We start from the raw sequence: 23,960 nt of genomic DNA on the forward strand, positions 1-23,960 counted from the left end.
TGTGCAGCATCAACATCAGCAGTGGGAGAGGAGGGAAGGCATAAGGAGGCAATCCGGCCACGGGTGAGCCAATGCATCCTGCCCCAGCGGGCCTGTCTGGTTCCGAGAGGGAGTACCACCGTGGGCAATGTGTCGAGGTGCTTGAAGCGAAAAGGTCCACTTCCGCTACACCATACTTCTGCCAGATCATTTGGACCACAATCAGGTTCAGTCTCCACTCTCCCGGTGGTGGTTTCTGTATGGAGAGTAAATCCGCAGCTCTGTTCTGTACGCCGGGCAGATGAACTGCTCTGACACTTTGAAGGCGAGGCAACGCCCATAAGAGAAGCCTCCGAGTTTCTGCCAATGAATGATTGGACCTGCTGCCCCCCTGATGGTTTATGTGATAGACTGTTGACGTGTTGTCTGACCGGACAAGAACATGTCTTCCTCTCAGGGCCGGGAGGAAATGCTTGAAAGTCAGTCGCACAGCGCGACGCTCCAGCACGTTTATGTGTTGGAGTCTCTCCTGAGGACTCCAGACACCCTTCACCATCCTGTGATTCCACACGGCCCCCCAACCTTTGAGTGATGCATTTGTAACAACCACCTCTCGGCGAGAAGGGACAGAGCCTAGAGGGACACCCTTGCAGATGAAGTCCCGTTCCCCGCAGGGTCTGAGGTACAGGAAGGCACTGGTTGGAGAGTCGTACAAGCCTGTGCTGATGCAACTTTGATTTGAGGCTAGGTTGTGATCCAATCTCTAGGGGACGTAAGAACAGAAGTCCCAAGGTACCATTAGCGACATTGCAGTCAATTTGCCATTCAACCGGAGCAGCAAACCAAAGGGAGCATCACAGCCCGTTGAACGTGTGAGACGAGACTGAATTACATCGTCCACTCTCTGCAGGGATGGCGATGCAGTCATAGTCAGAGAGTTGATGGCAATGCCGATGAAGGTCGTTTGTTGACTGGGAACAAGAGAACTCATTGCAAAGTTCATTGTGAGTCCTAAATGAGAGACATGGTGCAGTAGAAGAGCTGTATCGTTGTGCGCCTGCTCCTGAGTCGGAGGGCAGACAGCCAATCGTCTAAGTAGGATAGGATTCTTAATCCAAGAGCTTGCAGTGGGGCTAGTGCTGCAGCCATACATCGGTAATGTACGAGGAGTGAGAGAGAGGCCGAAAGAAGCACCCTGAACTGGTATGCCTGACCTTCGAAAGCAAAGCGGAGAAACTGCCTGTGACGAGGCGCTACTGGCACATGGAAATAGGCGTCTTTTAAGTCAACACTTGTGAACCAGTCTCCTGGTGTGATAGTTTGAAGGACGTCTACTGTGCGGAGCATGTGAAACTGCAGCACTTTGATATAACGATTCAGACGTCGGAGATCGAGGATAGGACGAAAGCCGCCATCCTTCTTTGGAACAAGGAAGTAAATTGAATAGAACCCCCTGAGCTGGTCTGAACTGTGAACTGGCTCTATGGCCCCCTTCTCCAGGAGTTCCAAAATCTCCCGTTGTAGGGCAGCAGACTGCACCAAGTCGGAAACAACAGTCATCCTCACCCCATTGAACTTTGGAGGACGACATCTGAACTGAATTCTGTAACCTTCGAACAAGGTTGAAATGACCCATGGGTCTTGAACTTGAGCCTCCCAGTGGCTGAGTTGATTTGTGAAAAACGGCTGGGGGCCAGATGTTGGCAGGTCAGACCCGACCACCTCTGCCTCGCATCCCTGAGGACCTCTGGGCGCGATTACTGGAAGCTCTGTGAAACCGTTCAGTTCTCGGGGGTCTGCCCATAGGCTCCCGAAAGGCAGGCCACTGGGAGAGCTGGCCCTCAACTGCGAAAGCTCGTGCAGCTCTGGGAGTCGGCAGAAGCCTGGATGTAGAGTGAAAAGCTGTAGCACGTTTGACTGGCTGAGGTCTGGAAGACCGGTGTAGGTCAACAAACTGTTGCCGAGATTTACTAGCCTCAACAGCACGCTCCAAAGTTTGTTGGGCCCGCAGGTCCAAATACTTGGCCTGGAAGAACCGGCAGCGAACAGAGTGTGCCTCTGCAGGATTCGGACAGGGGGGACTGCGCAAGCCACACCTGACATCTAGTGATGGTAAGAGTTGACATCAGTCAGCCAAGCTCTCTGGACATATAAGCAAAAGTTTGGAGTGAGGCATCACTAAGGACTTTGCGTAGCATCATCAACCTCTGCCTCCCTCAAAGACTTGAGAGGGCAAGGGCTAAATGGGACGGTGAGTTGCCTAGGCGACCGATGCGAGCGCCTGTGTCATAGCTTTTGGTGAGGAGGTCATCAGTGACCCTACACTGAGGTCGTGGGCAGCGGGCATTCGGCCGAGCAGCATCAGCTGGAGCCACAACCAGGTTCGCAATAATGCTTGTCAACGGCGGGTATACGGTTCAGACCATACTGCGCCGAATCACACATAGAGCTAAGGGCTCTGCAGTCCTGCGATAGATGGGTCAATGATTTGAGGTCCACCCAACATCGGTGGAGCTCCTCGATATATGGTTGTGAAACTGGAATGTCGAACTCAGGCTTCTGAGTGACTTTGAAAAGTCACTTGAAGCGGTGTTTTCCGCAGGGGGATTGTCAACCCCAAGCCTGGATAAAGCCAACTGAATAGCTTGCTTGACAAAGGATAGTCCAGGTCCGGTTTGCAGCAGGTACTCTGCCTCAGAGGTGTGAGAGCCCACTAATGAATGGCTTGGAGAAAGACCCCTCTCGTCCTCATCCTCCACACAGTTTATATCACTTGTCATGTACAAGGAATCAGTCGCAGCAATAGACACAACATCTTCCTCCTGCTGAGTAACTACACTGGTCTGATCAGCCTCATTAGGGACAACAGGAACTGTCACTGCATCCCTAGGCTGTAGATTCAGAAGCAAGGACTTAATCTGAGCAAACTCAGAAGTCAACATTTCGACCTTTTCAGCCAAAGCATGGTCATGAGTAACCTTCTTAGCAGAAGGGGCTCCTGCATGTGGGCGTTTACGGCGCTTTGGTTCCTTCCTGGGGCTGGAAGCCAAAGTCGCACTAGATATTCCACTTTCCAATGCCGCAAGTCTAGCAGATCTCTCTGCCAGTGGCATGCTGGCACCATTAAGGCAGGCATCGCCAGTCAGGGCTTTCCTCAGGTGTCCGATCCCAAGACACGAGGGGCAAAACATATGTCCATCATCTGGGCTCAAGGGAGCCTAACAGGTACTACAGCCATGCAACAAAGGCCCTGTCAACATTGTGGATTGCATGCAGATGGCTAACGCAAGCCCTGACGGTTACAGATGGAAAGACAAAGCGTGACTCACACGCAGTGTAAATAGTAACACGAGGCACGGAACGTGAAGCACTCCAGCCGCAGACTCGGCACGAGGCATGGCGCGTGAAGCACTCAGTGTAAAAGCTAATACAAGGCCCGGAGCATGAAACACTCACAGCCACAGTAATAACACGATGCACACAGTCGAAAAACTCACAGCCCAAGTGCTAAGTCACTTAGAGCAACGACGACAAAACTAGCTGCTAGCGGAGCTGTTAAACTTAGCAAAATGGCGGCAGTGCAGACGAAGTACTTCAAGGAGTGGAAAACACTCACGGCAAGCCCATCACAGTACACTATACTGGTTCTGATACACACACTACCACGTAGTTAACGGGGTTAGTGACACAACTAAACAAATAGCCAGCTTTCGTCGAAACAACACAGCTAATGTGCACAGAGGAAAATATCCAGCAGGGCAGCGGCAAAGGCGCACACCCGGCGTTCAGGAAGGCATACTCACGACAGGCGTCAGTCAAAGAATACACAAAACGGTGAAGCCGTGTCTAGCAGCCTCTGGAGGACGTGTGCAGTGCACGTAGCTCCAACCGAAGGTGGGTTGCGAGGCTACAAGCAAGAGCGGCAATCGCAGCTAAATGCGTTCTCAACCTCTAAGAATGCGAGAATGTAGAAAAGAAGCGAGCGCTGGGTGCTTCTGGTATATAAAGACAACCAGTGACGTCACCCAGGTCACATCAATGGCATGACTTTGTTGGTATATATTCTCGACCTCTGTGCTGCGCACATGTAGTTATCCAGGTGCTAAAGCACCGCCCTCTGGCAGTCAGGAGGAATGAAAGAGAACATCTAACCACACCAGTCGGTCTTCATGTTTTTCATCTCCAGGAGACACAGATGTCTTATTGACGTCCATTTCTGTGACCTGGAGCTGACGTCTGATTTCCCCTCCCCTTCCTTTTTATTCATTTATTTATTTTATTAACCATTTCTGATGCATCTCAGACATTGATCTGATTATTTATATTGTATTTCCTGTCTTTCCACTGGGTTTTCTTTCTTGGAGAATTTCAGGAACAGGGGGCATTGTATTTTATTGATAGTGCAAAACCCACTGAAACATAATTTATTATAAAATAATCTGTTAAATAAAATGCAATTGAAGCCAAAAATAATATTTTTTTTATTGGACAATATGTGGGAAATACGTAACTTCTTCTGTTTTATCCTGTTGTGGGTTACATGAGAATGGAGCCTATCTTCAGAGCCCTTATTTAAATTTATTTTGTTTTTTTGCTTTTCCTGTGTAGATCTTCCAACAAGTGGAATTCAACAAGAAGCCAAGCCGAATGAGTAAGAAACCTATAAACTTTGCAGTCATCCTGAAGCTTAACAAGGTTAACTTAATGGAGAAAGCATACAAGGTAAGTGTTACTAGGCTTACCTTTGGGCAGAGGCTGGGGGGTAGATCAGATGGCTGATTAGTTTCTCCAATTGGTGGATTTTATTTATGTTTATTTATCTTTTCATGTTTTAAATTGAGATGATTTGAAAAGGTGTGATTTTCAGTATGCCAGAGCTTTGATTTTATTGACCTCGTGTTGACACCGTTTGTTTGTTTGTGTTTGTTTGTTGTTGTTGTTTTTGTTTGTTTGTTTTTTTTTGTTTTTTAGGTAATAAGGTTCCATCAACAAAATGTAATAAATCAGCCGTCCTTAGCACACTTTCAAATTCTGTGTCCACTTTTGTCTCAGGATTTCAGCCCATCTCTGGCCCTCTGCTTCATGGGAAAATTCTGCCATGCTACAATACATTTGCACCAGTGACGTAAACTAGCTCGTCTTTGTACCCTGTCCACCTACACATTAGTGCCGGTGTTCTGTCGAGATGAGGTGCGTCGTTGAGATGAGGTTCCTCGCGTAACTGCATATGTGTGCACTGAAAAAATTACTTGACGAAGTTCGCTTATTTTGATGGGCAGGTAAATGTATAAATTGTTCAAATGAACGTAGTAATGTATAAAATCTACTCACTATAAAACGATAAGTATTTTTAACCTGGAGTTAGCTTATTTCAACAGGCAAAATATACATATGCTTGTACATACATTTATGCTCCCTAACGTAAAATACAGAAAATGTTTTACTTACTAGGCTATAAATACACTGAATCATCTCCCCATGTGCAGTTGCGCGAGGCACCTCATCTCGACGGGTGACGTCTTCAAGTCCGGGGTAGAGCGATATGCGCACGCATGCGCAGTGGCACTACGCACCTCATCTCGACGGGACACCGGCTAACAACATACGCTACCAGCCGTGGGGAAAAATGCTATGGATAAAAGCAGTGTGGCTCAACATATTTCCAAAACTTTTTGTTGTTACTGTTAATTAGTGATGCCAAACTTCAGGAATATTTTGGACCATTGTTCTGAAGTTCCTGTCAAAAGTTAGACATGCTGAACAGTGATACTTGCTGAACAGTTCAAGAGATAAGAGAGACTTTATTGTCATTGTAATAAACAACGAAACTCCATATACATCTATACCAAACTATGAATTTCATGTTTACAGGCTACACCCAGTGCAGGGTCTGTACATCACCAGCATGTACGAGTCCTGTTGACCAGACTAGAAACTGAAAGCCAAAGCTTGTTCCTGTGTTATTTCTCTGTCTGCTGTGTAGAACATGGAGACAAACTTATGTCAACAGAGAAAGATGTTGTGTGAGCTGGAATTTTAGCTTCATTCTTTGCACATTATCAATGATCAAGGCTGTAGCTTTAAAAAACTGTCATTGTGGTTCAGATTGGGGAAAGATATTTACTGACATTTATGTTGTGCTAGCGGTCTAAAAACAACTGGCTTCTTCCTCTGGGCTTTTTCTACACAGCACTTTCTGCTACTGTATGTGATGCTGCCCCCAGTGCTGAACCAAAGGCGAGCAGAGGGCGGGCCAGTGTGCTGCAGCAAAGTAGTAAAAACCCAAAGAAAGTCCTTGGTCATTTGAATCAGAAATGGAATTTAAAGTAAAAGATACGACTACATCGATCTAAATGAACTATGAACCAGTCAACGTTAATGCACCGTTACTTCCGCATCTTCAAACTCTCAGAAAATATCAAAGGTCAGCAGGGCTCACGTGGGATTGATCACAGGAACGCTAACTAAGCCTGTGAGGGGAAAAATAAAATTGTCTGACAGTGGTAGGCGGTATAATGGGGAAATGTACCAGTTTTAACTTTGTTTAGTTCATACTTTGTTAATACAGCATGTAGTCTTGTGTTAGCTCAGCTGCTAAAGTACAGCCTTCAGTTAAAGTGCAACACTAACATGCTGCTGTAGTTAAAAATAGAATTAAACCTTCAGTATGTCCTTGCCCACGTGTTATAAAGACCGCGCTGCACACACTTCCCTTGTGAGTGTGGGGGCATGGAAAGTGAGCTAAACTGGTTGGAATAATCAACCGTTTAAACCAGGTAACTTGTTGTTAGTTGGCGCTTGTTTGGCGCAATGCTGCTCTTCGAGTTGAGAAGGTGGAGCAGCAGCTGATCAGAAGTGTGGTTTAGGTATTAATGTTATTTTTGTGTTGCTGACAGGCGCTGTGCGGTGGCCTGCGTGTGTTCAGAAGGATATTGAGGGCAGCGCTGAAAGCCACTTGTCAAGGCTGTAAAACTGGCCCTGGGTTGCAGCGCTCAGTGCTGCAGCCAAGAGGATTGAAGCACAGCCTTCTGGGATTATCCCACGTGCTCTCTTCACCGCGGCTGTTTTCACTGCCGTCACTTAGGGCAACTGCCACGAAGCTGGTAACTTTCAACAGACCAGGATAAAGACATACGAGCTACATGAAGGCTTTGAATCAATGGAATCATTTTGGCCCGTGAAGCCACGTTACTGTAATACATAAATAGATACTTCTCTTCAAAAACGGGCCCACGTGTCACAGTCAACCTGATTATAATAGTGTCAGTAGGAGATATGCTTTTTATGTCCTGCACTTTCACCCAGACTCCTGTGGGCTAGAGTCCACAGCATGATCTGGTGGTTCATGCACATTATAGAAAAACTCCTCATTCTTTTCGTTTCTGGTCGTCACAGCCTTCAAAGGATTGCAGTTCTTGTAAAATGTCCAGCTATAGTGTAGTGTAGTATAGTATAGTGTAGTATAGTGTAGTCCCTTGTCCCTTTACGGAGGAAATCTCAGGGAAAGTACATCACCGGTCCTATGGTGTATGCACAGAGACGTCCACCGACATTTACATGGCTCATAGGCACTAATATTTTCTTATCTCCAGAAGTATTCATAGACTGCACAACATGTCATTCCCAATGATATTCTGATCAGAACCAGCTACTTCTTTCTGATTGAGTTTATGTGAAATGTTTTTCAGCTTTTTAACGGGTTATTAGGGTCCATGTAAATGTAGCTGCTCATCCGGCTGCTCTTGAACACCTGTTATTTTACATAGTTTAGAAAAAAAATATTTTGTATTTCTTTGGTAAAGTTGCTAATACTCCTGTCACACAAGAGGCGGAATGAGCCGGAATGCTGTTTGGATGAAAAATCATTGTCTATTCCGTAACAGTCAAAGTGCATTTTAAGACATCTGAGTGCATTCCAAACGATCAGACACATTCCTATGAATGTTCTGTTCATGCTCAAAACATTCGAGGTGCAGTCGATGTGGAAAAATATGGAACATTATTCAAAGTGTATTCTGACTACATTCTAAATATTCCTACGGCATCCCAACAGCATTCAGAACATTCTGATCGCTTTCAAGGGGGATATCGAAATGGTCAGCCACTTCAAATCCTGCCAGAATGTCCCAAATGTGCCACCAATGAGCCAGAGTGCATCTCAATTGCAACTCATTTGCCTTTCAGCCAGACTTCAGGTGGCAATCGAACCGCCCTCGTACGGCATTTGAAATGCATTCTTAATATTCTTACTGCATTCTTAACAGCTGAAGTCCCTCCCAACTATGGCACAAATTTTCATTTATTTCTCCATTCCAGCTGATTCTGCTTGATTCCTACTAATTCCGAATAAGTGTGACAGGGGTTTAAAGGACTCAGTGGTATATGAAATTAGGCTGCCACTATGTAGACATGAGTTTGATTCCCAGTCATGCTACCTGTCCTTGGAAAGACACATCATCTGTATTGTCTCAGTCCGCCACCTATCAGTGGGTACAAGCCTCAGCTGAGGAAATAACCTGGATTGGACAGCTACCCTGTCCTGGATAGTTTGCTTCACACTAGGTTATCCATGGATACACACCTCCACCAATTAATTGGCTACAAGGTTACTGTTGTTCTCTTCCTTTTTCTCCTTTTCCTCCTTTTTCGTTGTCTCTTTGTTCTCATTTTCTTCCCTCTCCTTCAAAAATGTCTTCTTATTGTCCCTTTCCCAAGGATCATATCATCTCAAAGGTTTTCTGCTCCACAGTCAGATAGTGATCACATTACGTTCACCTTCTGTCAGTTGGCAGTGGTGATTAATTGGTGAAAAACAGAAACTTTTACTTTTGAAATGTACAGCTGACATTTCCGCAGATGTAACTCTGAATCTACGCTCCTCCGTGGATGTTTTGTTTGCGTCAGTTTGTTAGATTTACACAAAAAATTAGAAGGACAGAGAGTGTAGACATCCGTGAGCAGAGGAGGGCAGTCGTAGTTCTCACACTATGTGCCCTGTTTGGTGTGTTTTAGGATGGTGTGGTGACCAGCTGTATGACTTAATACTGGAGTATCTTCACACTCAGTCCAGCTCCATTGGTTTTCCAGAACTCGCCCTGCCCGCCGTCATTCAGGTAACACAGGTTTTAAATTTGTCTGTCCTCTGAAGTCGAGTAAAAGAGACTGCACCGGTGATTATAAATATAAAGAGAACTAATGTTAATTAATATACAGGTGCATCCGGAAAGTATTCACAGCACTTCACATTTTGTTCATTTTTTTTCCTTCAAAATTCTACTCAAAACACCTCATAATGACAACATGAAAAAAGTAGTTTTTTTTTCTTTTTCTTTTTTTCCTTTTTTTTAAAAAAATAAACCATACATGAGTATTCACACTTTTGCTCAGAACTTTGTTGATGCACCTTTGGCAGTAATTACAGCCTCAAGTCTTCTTGATTATGATGCCACAAGCTTGGTGCACCTATCTTAGGGCAGTTTTGTCCATTCCTCTTTGCAGCACCTCTCTGAGTCGATCAAGTTGGATAGGGAGTGTTGGTGCACAGCCATTTTCAGATCTTTCCAGAGATGTTCAATCAGATTCACATCTGGGCTCTGGCTGGGCCACTCAAGGACATTCACAGAGTTGTCCTGAAGCCACTCCTTTGATATCTTGGCTGTGTGCTTAGGGTCAATGTCCTGCTGAAAGATGAACCATCTTCCGTGGATGTTAAGGTCAAGAGCACTCTGGAGCAGGTTTTCATCCAGGATGTCTCTGTAAATTGCTGCATTCACATGCCACATGATTTCTTGGAAGAGGGACCGATTGGTCTCCCATCACCTGAGGATGCTCTCTTCCCAGTATTCAAAGGACTCTCTTCTGCTTCAACGGGGCTCCCTTTGCCTGAAGATGGTCATCATCTCTTCAGAGTTTCGTGTGTTGTGTTCACCTGATTTAAAAAGGGAAGAAGCAGTATTAATAAAAAGCAATCAATTCATTTACATGTCAGAAATGCATGAAGATACAAGTCAGAGATGTCACAAACATGGCAAATAGCAGGAATAGATTCTTACCAGAATGAGAGAGGATGATAGCTGTGCCTGGAACTTTGTCATGTTCAGTGTCTCCTTTTTTGGTATCCTGAGAGCTTGACAGTGCTGCTTGTAGAGGAGCCAGGCGTTCACCACAGCGAGGGTGATGGTGTGCCAGAAGATGTACATGTACCAACAGTGGGATTTTAGTAGAGAAGCTTGAATCTTTGACTGGACTGGGTTGCTTGACGTGAGGACGTTTCGCTTCAAATCACAGAAGCTTCCTCAGCTAAAATTCTTGCTCTGGTAGTCTGACTTCTTTCTTAACTCTTGTAGAGAAGAATAAACCAGAAGCCAACAAAAGCTGGAGTTTTTTAACCTAACCAGACCCCACCTACCAAGAGGCTGACTGCTATAGGCTAGTGACTAAACAATAGCTCTAATTAGCACCTATTGTGCTCTAGTTAGCACTGTCCTAATGACAGGGCGGAAGCCTCCCCTGATAGCTCCCTTGACGACTCTCTCCTGATGACGTGACTGACTCATTACCATGAACAAAAGACTGAAACTGCTTTGACCTGAGTACCACATTGTAAACAGGGGACAAAGCATGTCTGAGACCCACTCCGCGGTTAAGGCTGGGTTTCAACTGTTTTACAAAGAATGCTTCCTTGACACCTCTCTCAAACCATTTCTTCTCTCTGGCTAAGATTTTAACTTCCTTGTCCTCAATCGTGTGGTTAGTGTCTTTCAGGTGGAGATGAACTGCAGACTGAGGTCCACTGGCGACCTCTCTGCGGTGCTGGTATAGCCTCTTGTGTAAAAGTTGCTTCGTCTCACCTATGTAGTGTTCATTACAGTTTTCCTGACATCTGATATGATATACTACATTGCTTTGTTTGTAACTAGGGATCCTGTCCTTAGGGTGAACTAATTTCTGTCTCAAGGTGTTGTCTGGTTTAAAGTAAAATGGGATTTTGTGCTGTCTGATTTGGGATTTTAGGGCAAACTTGTATTTCACTGTGAACGAGTCCAACAAATCCACACCTCCCATGTATTTGTTGTAGTTACCCACAATGTAAAGCCTTTCAACGTCAATGTAGGTTTTGGTGGCTTTGTCCCAGTGTTGAATCTCCTGCACAGATTCTGGTCCAGCGAACGATGACACAAGTGTGACGGCTCTGTTGTCATAACATTTGACACCACAGATGTTGTGTTTGCCCTCCACTCTGTGGTCAAAGCTTCCTCTACTCTTCTTCTTCAAGCTCTTCTCATCTTCAAGGTTGCAGTTGGGTAGGCATACCTGCCTGGCTGTTCCCACATAATGGATTCACTACCAGTGGAACACAGTTTAAGTAGTTACCTGCGTAGATCTTGTTGTTCTGACCCTTTGGACGTGTGGAGGCAAGCATCATCACAACATCACCTGACGATCCAAGTTCAGATTTGACTCATATTCCATTGTTGCTCCTTTGGTAAACATCAACATCAAGCATCATGCCAGAGAGTCCAGCTCTCACCCATACTGTGAACCCCCCCTGGGTGTAGCTTGCCTCGCATATACCACTTGATTCTGCTTAACGTCCCCTTGAAAGGAATCATCATCTCATCCACAGAATTGTGCTCTTCTGGTACCACCTGCAGGTGTTTCTCTCTGAATGATTCAAGCCAGTTTCCAGAGGTTCTCTGACACAGTCAAATTGTTCACAACATGTAAAGTTGTCAACAGTGATTGGAATCTGTTGCGTGACATCACATCAGCAAGGGGGGGGGGGGGTATCTGTCCCCCAACACATACGTGTTCCAGCCTTTAGTACCAAGCCCATCCTCGGGTACATGCCCATCACTTTCTGTATAAACTTTGCAGTAGTGTTAACAGATCTTCCATTATTTTGAACGCTATGCTCATTTATATTTGTTGCCAGAGCTTGAATCATGCCTTCTGACACAAACTTTTGGAAGTATTGCAATGGTGTGTGGAGGGAAGTTACATAGTCTGACAGGTGGACTAGAAAAATTAGTATTGGAACTGATAAAATCCTTTTTTTTTTCTTTTTTTTTTGCCAGCAATATCTGTCGTGGACCACGATGTGTTCGTTTGATTGGGGCTCAGTCTGCACATTGGCTGGGCAATCAGTCTGTTCTTGGTTTTCTTTGTCCACACATGCATCGTTATCTGACTCCTAATCACTCGCATCAGTGTCATTGAATAGTATGTCTACATCACTCTTTCTATTTTGGACAATTGCAATTACATCCTGCACACCGTACCGAGGATCTCTCCTTGCTGGTGGCATTCTGAAATGGAAAAAATAAAATTGAAACAAATGTGTATATAATAAATGGGACACATTGCACTGAAGTAACCTATTCATACATTTTGCTGGTCACACAGTACTGTAAACTCTGATTGTCATCCTAATAGGAATGCATGTAACCTCCAATTTACAACCATATCTTACATTCATGAACATTAACACCTGTTCCAGAGCAATGCAACAAATGCCCTTCCAAGTATCCCCCACAGCTGCTTTGACTATGAATTGATGGAAACATTTTCTTACCAGTAACCAAGACAAAGGGCAGACAGAAAGTTAGAAAGTCCTGCATTCTGTGATGAGTGGCAAATACTATAACTATATTATAAATTATAAATATATTTCTGAATCATTATAAATATATGAAAATGGTTAGATGTGGCAATATATCTTTGCACATTAGTTTCTAATCGAGTAATATATGTCATCCAGTATAAGGCTTATGGCTAGAATGTGTAAATCATGTGTAGCTTAAAGTTATATTGGGAAAATTTTAATTGAAGATGTTCCTCTCAAAAACAGGGTTGTTTTGATTATCATATTCACCCAACGTTGTAATATTGCAAAATTACAAAAGAAACTTGAGAAAAAATGTAGGGCACATTTTCCACAATAACTACATATGTACAAGTTCTAGACATTTTAATAAACACACAAAAAAATTTTAAAGCATTTTACTTGTTTCAGTCAGACAAAACCAGTTCAGTAAATTGACGGGATGATGCTCAATATATATACACAACTACACTCAACAAAAATATAAACGCAACACTTTTGGTTTTGCTCCCATTTTGTATGAGATGAACTCAAAGATCTAAAACTTTTTCCACATACACAATCAATCAATTTCAATCAATTTTATTTATATAGCGCCAAATCACAACAAACAGTTGCCCCAAGGCACTTTATATTGTAAGGCAAGGCCATACAATAATTACGTAAAAAACCCCAACGGTCAAAACGACCCCCTGTGAGCAAGCACTTGGCGACAGTGGGAAGGAAAAACTCCCTTTTAACAGGAAGAAACCTCCAGCAGAACCAGGCTCACGGAGGGGCAGTCTTCTGCTGGGACTGGTTGGGGCTGAGGGAGAGAACCAGGAAAAAGACGTGCTGTGGAGGGGAGCAGAGATCAATCACTAATGATTAAATGCAGAGTGGTGCATACAGAGCAAAAAGAGACAGAAACACTCAGTGCATCATGGGAACCCCCCAGCAGTCTAAGTCTATAGCAGCATAACTAAGGGATGGTTCAGGGTCACCTGATCCAGCCCTAACTATAAGCTTTAGCAAAAAGGAAAGTTTTAAGCCTAATTTTAAAAGTAGAGAGGGTGTCTGTCTCCCTGATCTGAATTGGGAGCTGGTTCCACAGGAGAGGAGCCTGAAAGCTGAAGGCTCTGCCTCCCATTCTACTCTTACAAACCCTAGGAACTACAAGTAAGCCTGCAGGCTGAGAGCGAAGCGCTCTATTGGGGTGATATGGTACTATGAGGTCCCTAAGATAAGATGGGACCTGATTATTCAAAACCTTATAAGTAAGAAGAAGAATTTTAAATTCTATTCTAGAATTAACAGGAAGCCAATGAAGAGAGGCCAATATGGGTGAGATATGCTCTCTCCTTCTAGTCCCCGTTAGTACTCTAGCTGCAGCATTTTGAATTAACTGAAGGCTTTTCAGGGAACTTTTAGGACAACCTGATAATAATGAATTACAATAGTCCAGCCTAGAGGAAATAAATGCATGAATTAGTTTTTCAGCATCACTCTGAGACAAGACCTTTCTAATTTTAGAGATATTGCGTAAATGCAAAAAAGCAGTCCTACATATTTGTTTAATATGCGCATTGACATATCCTGATCAAAAATGACTCCAAGATTTCTCACAGTATTACTAGAGGTCAGGGTAATGCCATCCAGAGTAAGGATCTGGTTAGACACCATGTTTCTAAGATTTGTGGGGCCAAGTACAATAACTTCAGTTTTATCTGAGTTTAAAAGTCTGAGGCCATAAGAAGATCATTTGTAACCTTCAATAATGCTGTTTCTGTACTATGATGAATTCTAAAACCTGACTGAAACTCTTCAAATAGACCATTCCTCTGCAGATGATCAGTTAGCTGTTTTACAACTACCCTTTCAAAAAATTTTTGAGAGAAAAGGAAGGTTGGAGATTGGCCTATAATTAGCTAAGATAGCTGGGTCAAGTGATGGCTTTTTAAGTAATGGTTTAATTACTGCCACCTTAAAAGCCTGTGGTACATAGCCAACTAATAAAGATAGATTGATCATATTTAAGATCGAAGCATTAAATAATGGTAGGGCTTCCTTGAGCAGCCTGGTAGGAATGGGGTCTAATAGACATGTTGATGGTTTGGATGAAGTAACTAATGAAAATAACTCAGACAGAACAATCGGAGAGAAAGAGTCTAACCAAATACCGGCATCACTGAAAGCAGCCAAAGATAACGATACGTCTTTGGGATGGTTATGAGTAATTTTTTCTCTAATAGTTAAAATTTTATTAGCAAAGAAAGTCATGAAGTCATTACTAGTTAAAGTTAAAGGAATACTCGGCTCAATAGAGCTCTGACTCTTTGTTTGCCTGGCTACAGTGCTGAAAAGAAACCTGGGGTTGTTCTTATTTTCTTCAATTAGTGATGAGTAGTAAGATGTCCTAGCTTTACGGAGGGCTTTTTTATAGAGCAACAGACTCTTTTTCCAGGCTAAGTGAAGATCTTCTAAATTAGTGAGACGCCATTTCCTCTCCAACTTACGGGTTATCTGCTTTAAGCTGCGAGTTTGTGAGTTATACCACAGAGTCAGGCACTTCACCTGATATCACCATTTCCCTCAAATATTGTTCACAAACCAGTCTAAATCTGTGATAGTGAGCACTTCTCCTTTGCTGAGATAATCCATCCCACCTCACAGGTGTGCCATATCAAGATGCTGATTAGACACCATGATTAGTGCACAGGTGTGCCTTAGACTGTCCACAATAAAAGGCCACTCTGAAAGGTGCAGTTTTGTTTTATTGGGGGGGGGGGGGATACCAGTCAGTATCTGGTGTGACTACCATTTGCCTCATGCAGTGCAACACATCTCCTTCGCATAGAGTTGATCAGGTTGTCAATTGTGGCCTGTGAAATGTTGGTCCACTCCTCTTCAATGGCTGTGCGAAGTTGCTGGATATTGGCAGGAACTGGTACACACTGTCGTATACGCTGGTCCAGAGCATCCCAAACATGCTCAATGGGTGACATGTCCGGTGAGTATGCCGGCCATGCAAGAACTGGGACATTTTCAGCTTCCAAGAATTGTGTACAGATCCTTGCAACATGGGGCCGTGCATTATCCTGCTGCAACATGAGGTGATGTTCTTGGATGTATGGCACAGCAATGGGCCTCAGGATCTCGTCACGGTATCTCTGTGCATTCAAAATGCCATAAATAAAATGCATCTGTGTTCTTCGTCCATAACAGACGCCTGCCCATACCATAACCCCACCACCACCATGGGCCACTTGATCCACAACATTGACATCAGAAAACCGCTCACCCACACGACGCCACACACGCTGTCTGCCATCTGCCCTGGACAGTGTTGCCCACTCAAGTCGGTTACGACGACGAACTGGAGTCAGGTCGAGACCCCGATGAGGACAACGAGCATGCAGATGACCTTCCCTGAGACGGTTTCTGACAGTTTGTGCAGAAATTCTTTGGTTATGCAAACCGATTGTTTCAACAGCTGTCCGAGTGGCTGGTCTCAGACGATCTTGGAGGTGAACATGCTGGATATGGAGGTCCTGGGCTGGTGTGGTCTGCGGTTATGTGGCTGGTTGGATGTACTGCCAAATTCTCTGAAACGCCTTTGGAGACGGCTTATGGTAGAGAAATGAACATTTAATACACGAGCAACAGCTCTGGTTGACATTCCTGCTGTCAGCATGCCAATTGCACGCTCCCTCAAATCTTGCGACATCTGTGGCATTGTGCTGTGTGATAAAACTGCACCTTTCAGAGTGGCCTTTTATTGTGGGCAGTCTAAGGCACACCACTAATCATGGTGTCTAATCAGCATCTTGATATGGCACACCTGTGAGGTGGGATGGATTATCTCAGCAAAGGAGAAGTGCTCACTATCACAGATTTAGACTGGTTTGTGAACAATATTTGAGGGAAATGGTGATATTGTGTATGTGGAAAAAGTTTTAGATCTTTGAGTTCATACAAAATGGGAGCAAAACCAAAAGTGTTGTGTTTATATTTTTGTTGAGTGTATATGACCCAATAACATTATGAAACCCAACAATCGGACCCAATAAGTATGCTAATGTAGATGAACCAAGGTTTTTGGGGGTAACAAAAATTGTAATTCTCCAACAGTGGGTCTTACAGGGTTGCTGTAGAAACATCTCAAGGATGATCAGTGGAAACAGGATGCACCTGAGCTCAATTTTGATTTTCATGGCAAAGGCCGTGAATACTTACGTACATGTGATTTCTTAGTTTTTTTTTATTATTTTTAATTAGCAAAAATCTTTTTTAAAAAAAATCACATTGTCATTATGGGGTATTGTGTGTAGAATTTTGAGGGGAAAAAATGAATTTTATCCATTTTGGAAGAAGGCTGTAACATAACAAAATGTGGAAAACATGCAGCGCTGTGAAAACTTTGTGGATGCACTGTACCCTAATGTAATGTGTCGCCCAGATGTTTTTATTTAGCACTGAAGAGTTTCAGAACTAAAACACCTGGCTTCATTTGACTTTGAGTATTATTCCCAGTTCTTAAGATTCAGGCCTAAACTGATAACTCAGGATTTGCGTTTGACTTTTCTGCAGAGCACAATGATGAATTTACACCGCTTGCGTCTTTCTTGTACCTTCACCCTCCTACAGCTGAAAGCGTTCCTGAAAGAATGCAAAGTGGCCAATTACTGTAAGTCGGTGCGCCAGCTGCTGGATAAGATACAGGAGCACAGCAGCTACATCACAAAGCAGAGACAGAAGGCCACCTTTGGGGTCGCTGATGCCGCTGCGGTGGTAAGTGTATGATTTGAGAGTGTGAGCCAAACGTGCCACATTTTGGATTGGATTTAATTGTCATCAGTTAGGGTTCAGATTTACGCACTCGGAGTTCAGATAGGATTTTCTGTTCCCAGTCACATTATTCCTCTCAGCTGCTTTCACAAATATGTAAATTGTGTTTGAAGAAGTCTCATGTTAAAATGTCAAAATCTCTCCAGAAATGTCACTAGTTTCATGTGGAAAAGGAGCTTTTTGTTCCATGTTACATTCTCTCTGTAACGTTTAGGGTTTAGTATCAAGAACCGGTTCTTTTCGGGTATCGTTAAGAATTGATTCGATCCGCCTTTTTGCGTAAGGATTCCCTTATCAGTCCTTCAGAGCAGCCGTTGCTTTTGACCGTGTTTGTCGGGAAAATGATCATTTCTCTGCGTTCAATACAGACCCTGCGGCGCGGCTCTGCTTTGACCTTGAACCAATGAAGCAATGCTCCAATCCACTGCTTCGTTGGATCTTTGCTTCGCTCCTCTTCAGAAGCAGCAGCTCCGCTTCTTAACCCCTCTCAAAGCCATTAAAATATGTCAATCGTGAGTCACTTTTGTGCGGATTAAAGTGACTAACTGGGACTCCTGTCTTGTTGCAAGAAAGAAACGAGAATCGTCCTCGGAATTAATAACTTCGAAGCAAATTGCCTTTTAAATCAAATGACACCTCTTTCCAAACGTTGTAATACGAACAAACTGCAATCGATCAAAACGTTTTTGTTTGTTTTTTACTCCCAAAATGAGACGTCTTGCGCTGATGTGCAGCAGCCCAAAACTGTATGGCTGCAGACCTGCAGACTCCAGATGTATGGAGAGACTTTCACACCATTAATGTCTGAAAGGAAATGCTTTTGACAAAAACTACAGATTTTGTTTATTTCTATTTATGTCCAGAGATCAAGGATCCAGTGACCAATTTCATATTTATTTACTTTAAGACTCAATAAAATGTTGTTGACATTGAAAACCTGTAAAGCCTAATTGTAGTATAAAGGAAATTCACAGGAGGTATCGATAAGGGAATTGATAAGGAATCGGATCGATAATGGTATCGATATTGATAAAATCTTATCAATATCCATCCCTAGTAATGTTTAAGAACATTTAAAGTTACAGTATGTTGGATTTCGTGTCATCTAGTGTTGAGGTTGCAGATTGCATTTTGTCATCAGCGGCCATGGTTTTTTTGTTGTTGTTGTTTGTTTGTTTTTTTCCCTCTTTGCCATCTCTTGGCGACAGGGACTCGTGCTCTTTTTGCCTTCTCTTGTGATATGCAACATGTACAATCCTCCACAAAAATGAGGCTTCTTGAACTTGTTGGCCTACACGAGCAACCAGGAGACAGAGTACGTTTTAGGCAAGTGTATCAACATGGTGGTGCAACATGATGGTCTCCCTGAGGCGGCCCCACTTCCATGTAGATATGACGGGCTTATTCCGAGCTCATGGAAACTCATTTATTTCTTGTTGCAGTTAATGACACACTAATAAACAGGGTGTTATGGATGATATATTCCATTTGTGCTAATAAACACCCCTAAATCCTGCCCAGTGTAGCTTTAAGGAAGGTGTTTGTGTCTTTAAAGTGATGAGAGAATGTGTACGTGCACTGTGGGTGACAGACACCGCGGCAGCGTCGGCTCCTGTCGCCGTGGCTCTCTGTTCAACGGAGGCTGTCGCCATGGTATTCTCTCTGGCATCATGGCAGCAGCGGAGGTGTCAGCACAGGCGAGGAAAAGGCGGTATCTTTGCTGCTGCTGGGTAAAAAGGCCACGGCCCCCCTCCAGTCACCACACCCCCGCTGACATGTCACCCAAACTGAGAATTAGTGTAATTAATGATGCCCTTCTTCTGTCCCAATCACACTTGTCTCTGTTGCTGTTTTGTATGTGGCCAAATTGAGCAGCTGTTGTTTGTTTGTTCAGTATTAAAGGATAGGAGCAGCGTGTTGGTTTTCCTTTCTTATCCTGCCATCTCTTCCGTGTGTGCAATGCCACACGTCTTAATAGCCGCACAAGTTGTGGTAAACATGTTCCGCTAACAGGTGCAGGAGGCCTTGGTCTGTGCGCGCTATTGGATTTGGTGGTGGGATAATGTGATTGGCCCTAATCAGTATCATCCACAAAGACCTTTTTTATAGGGGGCCGGAGAAGATCTGCAGGTCTCCGCTTTCAGGAAACTACAATCTGTTTTGTCACGTCTTCTCTCTCCACCATTTCTCCTGGTCATTTGTTGTTGTTGCTGCTGTTTTGTTTGTTTTGGAGTGAAAGTTGCTGAAAGGTTTAAACATTTATTACCGCTTTGAATTCCAGGCAGTTTCTTGGTGGGTTGTAGCTCCTGTTACATTTTCGCTAACTGGACTAAATTTTCACTGCATCTGCAAGTCCGGCACCTCTATGGAAATGACAGTTATGGCCAGGAGTACAGAAAAAAAGTATTTCGCTTAGTATAATATGCAGTATAACATCATAAAGGAAGAAAATAACAAAAATTGATTTTCTTTAGTAATTTGTTTTACAAAAAATGAAATAAGATGGAATGAACATATATAATGTGCTTCTCCTTCCTTAAGTTTACAGTTCAGGTGATTCACTGAATTTTTATCTGTTAAGCCTAATTTATGCTACTCTGTAGCCATTCAGAGCTCTCTGCATCACTGTGACCCCCACTGAGCTCTTGTCTGTAGGCTGAAAATTGTGACTACACGTCGAGACAATGGAGACCTCATGGGCGGCGATTGGTTTGCTAACTACATCGTTTCCTGAATCTCACTGTGACTTTCACAGGATAGTAGGCCAGTCTTCACCAAAAAAACATCACGCCCCCTACTGTTCTGGAGCTGAATTGCATTGTGACATCCAGTGGTGGGCACACTTCTGATAATCCGATAACAGATAATTATCGAAGATAATGTTTTCATTATCGGATTATCTTTTTAGATAAATTTAAAAACCAGCATTGGACTAATTATCTTCTCATGAATTACCGTCCGATAACTTTTAGACCGATAACGTACTGAACAGTGAAAAACATTTTTAAGACTGTTAAAGCTGTTGAGACCTACCTGTTAAGTTTCCTAATAGGCATGTTGTTCTATCCTCTGCAAACAAAAACCACTCTATCGTCTGTAAGCAAAGGAGAACTGGTGACCAAAAAAAAGTCATTTCTTTTAATACCATACTAATATAATCGCAATGTCACCAAGTCATCCAGAGGCATACATGTTTAACTTATGGTTCAAATTTTAACCACTCATTTTAGACAAGTTATTTAAAATTATTGTCATTGTCATGTTTTCGTTTTAAAGTAATGTGCTAATTTTTAAGGTTTTGTGAGCACATGCTGTGCCAGGCAGCAATGCATTATGGGTAGCATAAGGTAATCTCAGACGTTCATGACAGGACAAATGCATTTCAGACACTCTGTTCAGGGTCCACAGATAACAGCATTAAACTCTAGTGCCTAAAACTCTCGTGAATATATTCTCTGGGTTTATAGACGTTAGTGTATTTGCGTTTGTTAAATTCCACGCATCTTAAATGTAGCAGATACGGATTATCTGGAATTTTGTTTGACATTTTTTCAAGGCCGCTACTGCCATATACTGGCCAAGAGTGTTCATGGCAGTATTAAACGTCTGGGTACATGGCTGCTCTCAAAGTGTTGGTATTGGCCATTGTCCAGGCGCTTTTGTGTGCATATATTTGTTAACTTTGTATTCTAAAACTACGGTTAGAAGTAATTCCGACTCCTTATCGGTCCACACGAACGAGGTTGGCGCCATGTTTTTAGTTTTTGTGGAAGTGACGACAAGAGAATAAGGCTCCTGATTGGATAGAATTTTAATCAGTACCGCCACCCAAAGGTTTGGCAGACTAATTACAACACATTTATACGGTTTGAAGTGGATGGATTTTTTTTTTTTTTTACGACGTAGTGTGGATGAAGTTTTTTCCCCAAACTGAAAGGGTAAGATAATCGTTTTTACAAATACCCGACAACGTGTGTACATGGCCTTATGTCTGTGAAAGGCACTATATAAATAAATGTACGTACTTACTTACTAATATTGAGTGCACGTTTTACAACATCATAAAAGTTTTAAAACATGCAAACAGGGCTCCGTAAAAATGCCTGTTTTTACAAATAAAAATGGAATATTTTACAAAAGCACATTTATCTTTAAACCAACACATGTCACATTAACGTGTTGGTTTACATAATGAATGACTGAACGAATCACTGTTTAGCACTTTTACCCAGAATGCTTTGTGGTCTGTGTTTGTTACAAAACCTCAGAATTAGTGCCTTATTCAACATTAAAAGATATATGTTATATTTTAACTTTGTACAAATGACAGAATTGACATTAATGGAGTTATTCTATCAGTATTTTCAAAAAACCATAAGTTAGTATGACTTTATTTTTCAAGACCTCCGCCTGACCGGAGTGTTGAAATTGATAGGGAGCTGGCCTTATGGCTGCTCTCGGTGTGCCTCTGTGGTGGGAGCATTGTTGTAAACAAGAGCTTCCAGCAGGGGCAGGATGTTGAAAAAAAAAATGATTATGATTAGTAAAGAGTTGATTTCGTGGGAGCTCTCAGGATTTGTCTGTGCTGTTTCCTGCAGGGGGCAGCATGGTCAAACATTCTTGCTTATTCTTTGTCTTTTACCGCTTTTGATGCTTTCAAAAGCGATCGTGTTAAAAATCAATTAACTGCAAATGTCCCATAGACAACACCGGAATTTATCGGTTATCGATTATCTGTAACTTCCGATACATTTTTGGGTGGTTTATCGGTTTATCTTTATCAAAGGTAACTTTTCAGTTATCTTATTATCTGTTATCGAAGTAAATTTTTTGGTTATCTGTGCCCACCACTGGTGACATCCACCAGCCCTAAGTGAAAACTTCGAAAGGTTCACGACTGCATCGAAGCGATCGTGTGGCCACGGAGTTACGAAGCAGTAGAACCTTAAAAAGGGCTTCAGTCTCAGCCAGATCATTCAAGGCTTCATAGTTGTATTCAAAAACCAGGATTTTTTTTTTTTTTTTTTTTTTATTCATTCATTTTCTTAAACACGTAATCTGGAAACAGCAAACAATTCATTTACAACAGATTTTTAAATGAGACTTTCAGCATTCCATACTCACAGTTTTGAAGAAAACATGCTTTCAAACCCAGCGGCAGGTTGTGGGGTTCAAAGGGTTTAAAGTGCTTACATTGACGTGTCCGGCTACACACACACACACACACACACACACACACACACACACACTGACATTCTCGCAGAGACAAAACCAGATTTTCACATGTGTGTTTGTTGTCAGGCGGCTTGGGAGAAGCAGATCCAGGAGGAGGGAACTCCTCTCAGTCGCTACTACAGCCAGTGGAAGAAGCTGAGGGAGAAGGAGATCCAGCTGGAGATCTCTGGCAAAGAAAGGGTAACAAAACGAACATTTATCATCAACCTTTATTTTTACAAACATCAGTGTTGCCCCTGACAATTAATCTTTTGCACAAATCATGGAATCATATGTTTTTGGTGGATTGTGTATTGACCCTGATTTTTCTATCATGAAGATGGAGGATCTCAACCTCCCTGAGATCAAACGCAAGAAGATTCAGGAGAAGGAAGAGGACAAAAAGGAGTTTAAGGATCTGTTTGATTCTGATGGCGGCTCAGACGATGATGACGCTGGACTGAAAATCAAAGGTAAATGTCTGTCGTACACAAAATGATTTTAAATATCTTATAACTCCCAGCAGCCCCTGTGTTATTTTGGATTCCCCTCAGAAAACACTTTAAATACTGTTAAGATTACGCAAATTCCGAACAAATACGAGGTCTGTTAGAAAAGTATCGGACCTTTTTATTTTTTTCAAAAACCTGATGGATTTGAATCTCGTGTGTTTGCATGAGCCAACCTTGAACCTTCGTGTGCATGCGTGAACTTTTTCACGCCTGTCGATTGCATCATTTTCTGGTAAGCAGCCTTTGTATGGGACGTGTGTAGCACGCTCGGCGGATTTTCATTTCAAGGAAAAAGATGGAACGACTGGAGCAGGACTGCATCAAATTTTGCCAGAAACTGGGCGACAGCCAGGTGGAAACCATTCGGATTATTCAGACGGCTGTTGGTGACTTTTCAGTCGTGTGACTATCCGAGAAATTGTGGAAGAGGTGGGCATGTCACAGCATGTCCTGTGAGACTTCAATTTCAATTTTATTTATATAGCGCCAAATCACAACAGTTGCCCCAAGGCGCTTTATATTGCAAGGCAAAAGCCATACAATAATTAAAGGAAAACCCCAACGGTCAAAATGAACCCCTATGAGCAAGTACTTGGCGACAGGAAGAAACCTCCAGCAGAACCAGGCTCAGTGAAGGGCAGACTTCTGCTGGGACTGGTTGGGGCTGAGGGGAGAGAATCAGGCAAAAGACATGCTGTGGAGGGGAGCAGAGATCAATCAGCAATGATTAAATGCAGAGTGGTGCATACAGAGCAAAAAGAGAAAGAAACACTTAGTGCATCATGGGAACCCCCCAGCAATCTAAGTCTATAGCAGCATAACTA

General features: G+C 43.0%; 1 protein-coding gene across 1 annotated transcript in view; it reads left to right on the plus strand.

Moving 5' to 3' along the window:
* The window catches only part of noc2l (NOC2-like nucleolar associated transcriptional repressor), a 60,158-nt gene that overhangs the window by 21,903 nt on the left and 14,295 nt on the right, over positions 1-23,960 (plus strand). The window contains 6 exon segments of the mRNA XM_034173285.1: positions 4,588-4,701; positions 8,695-8,712; positions 9,009-9,092; positions 17,210-17,353; positions 22,712-22,825; positions 22,965-23,097. Coding sequence (XP_034029176.1) covers positions 4,588-4,701; positions 8,695-8,712; positions 9,009-9,092; positions 17,210-17,353; positions 22,712-22,825; positions 22,965-23,097 — 607 coding nt within the window.

This window comes from Thalassophryne amazonica, chromosome 6 (assembly GCF_902500255.1).
Source record: "Thalassophryne amazonica chromosome 6, fThaAma1.1, whole genome shotgun sequence".
Classification (NCBI taxonomy): domain Eukaryota; kingdom Metazoa; phylum Chordata; class Actinopteri; order Batrachoidiformes; family Batrachoididae; genus Thalassophryne; species Thalassophryne amazonica.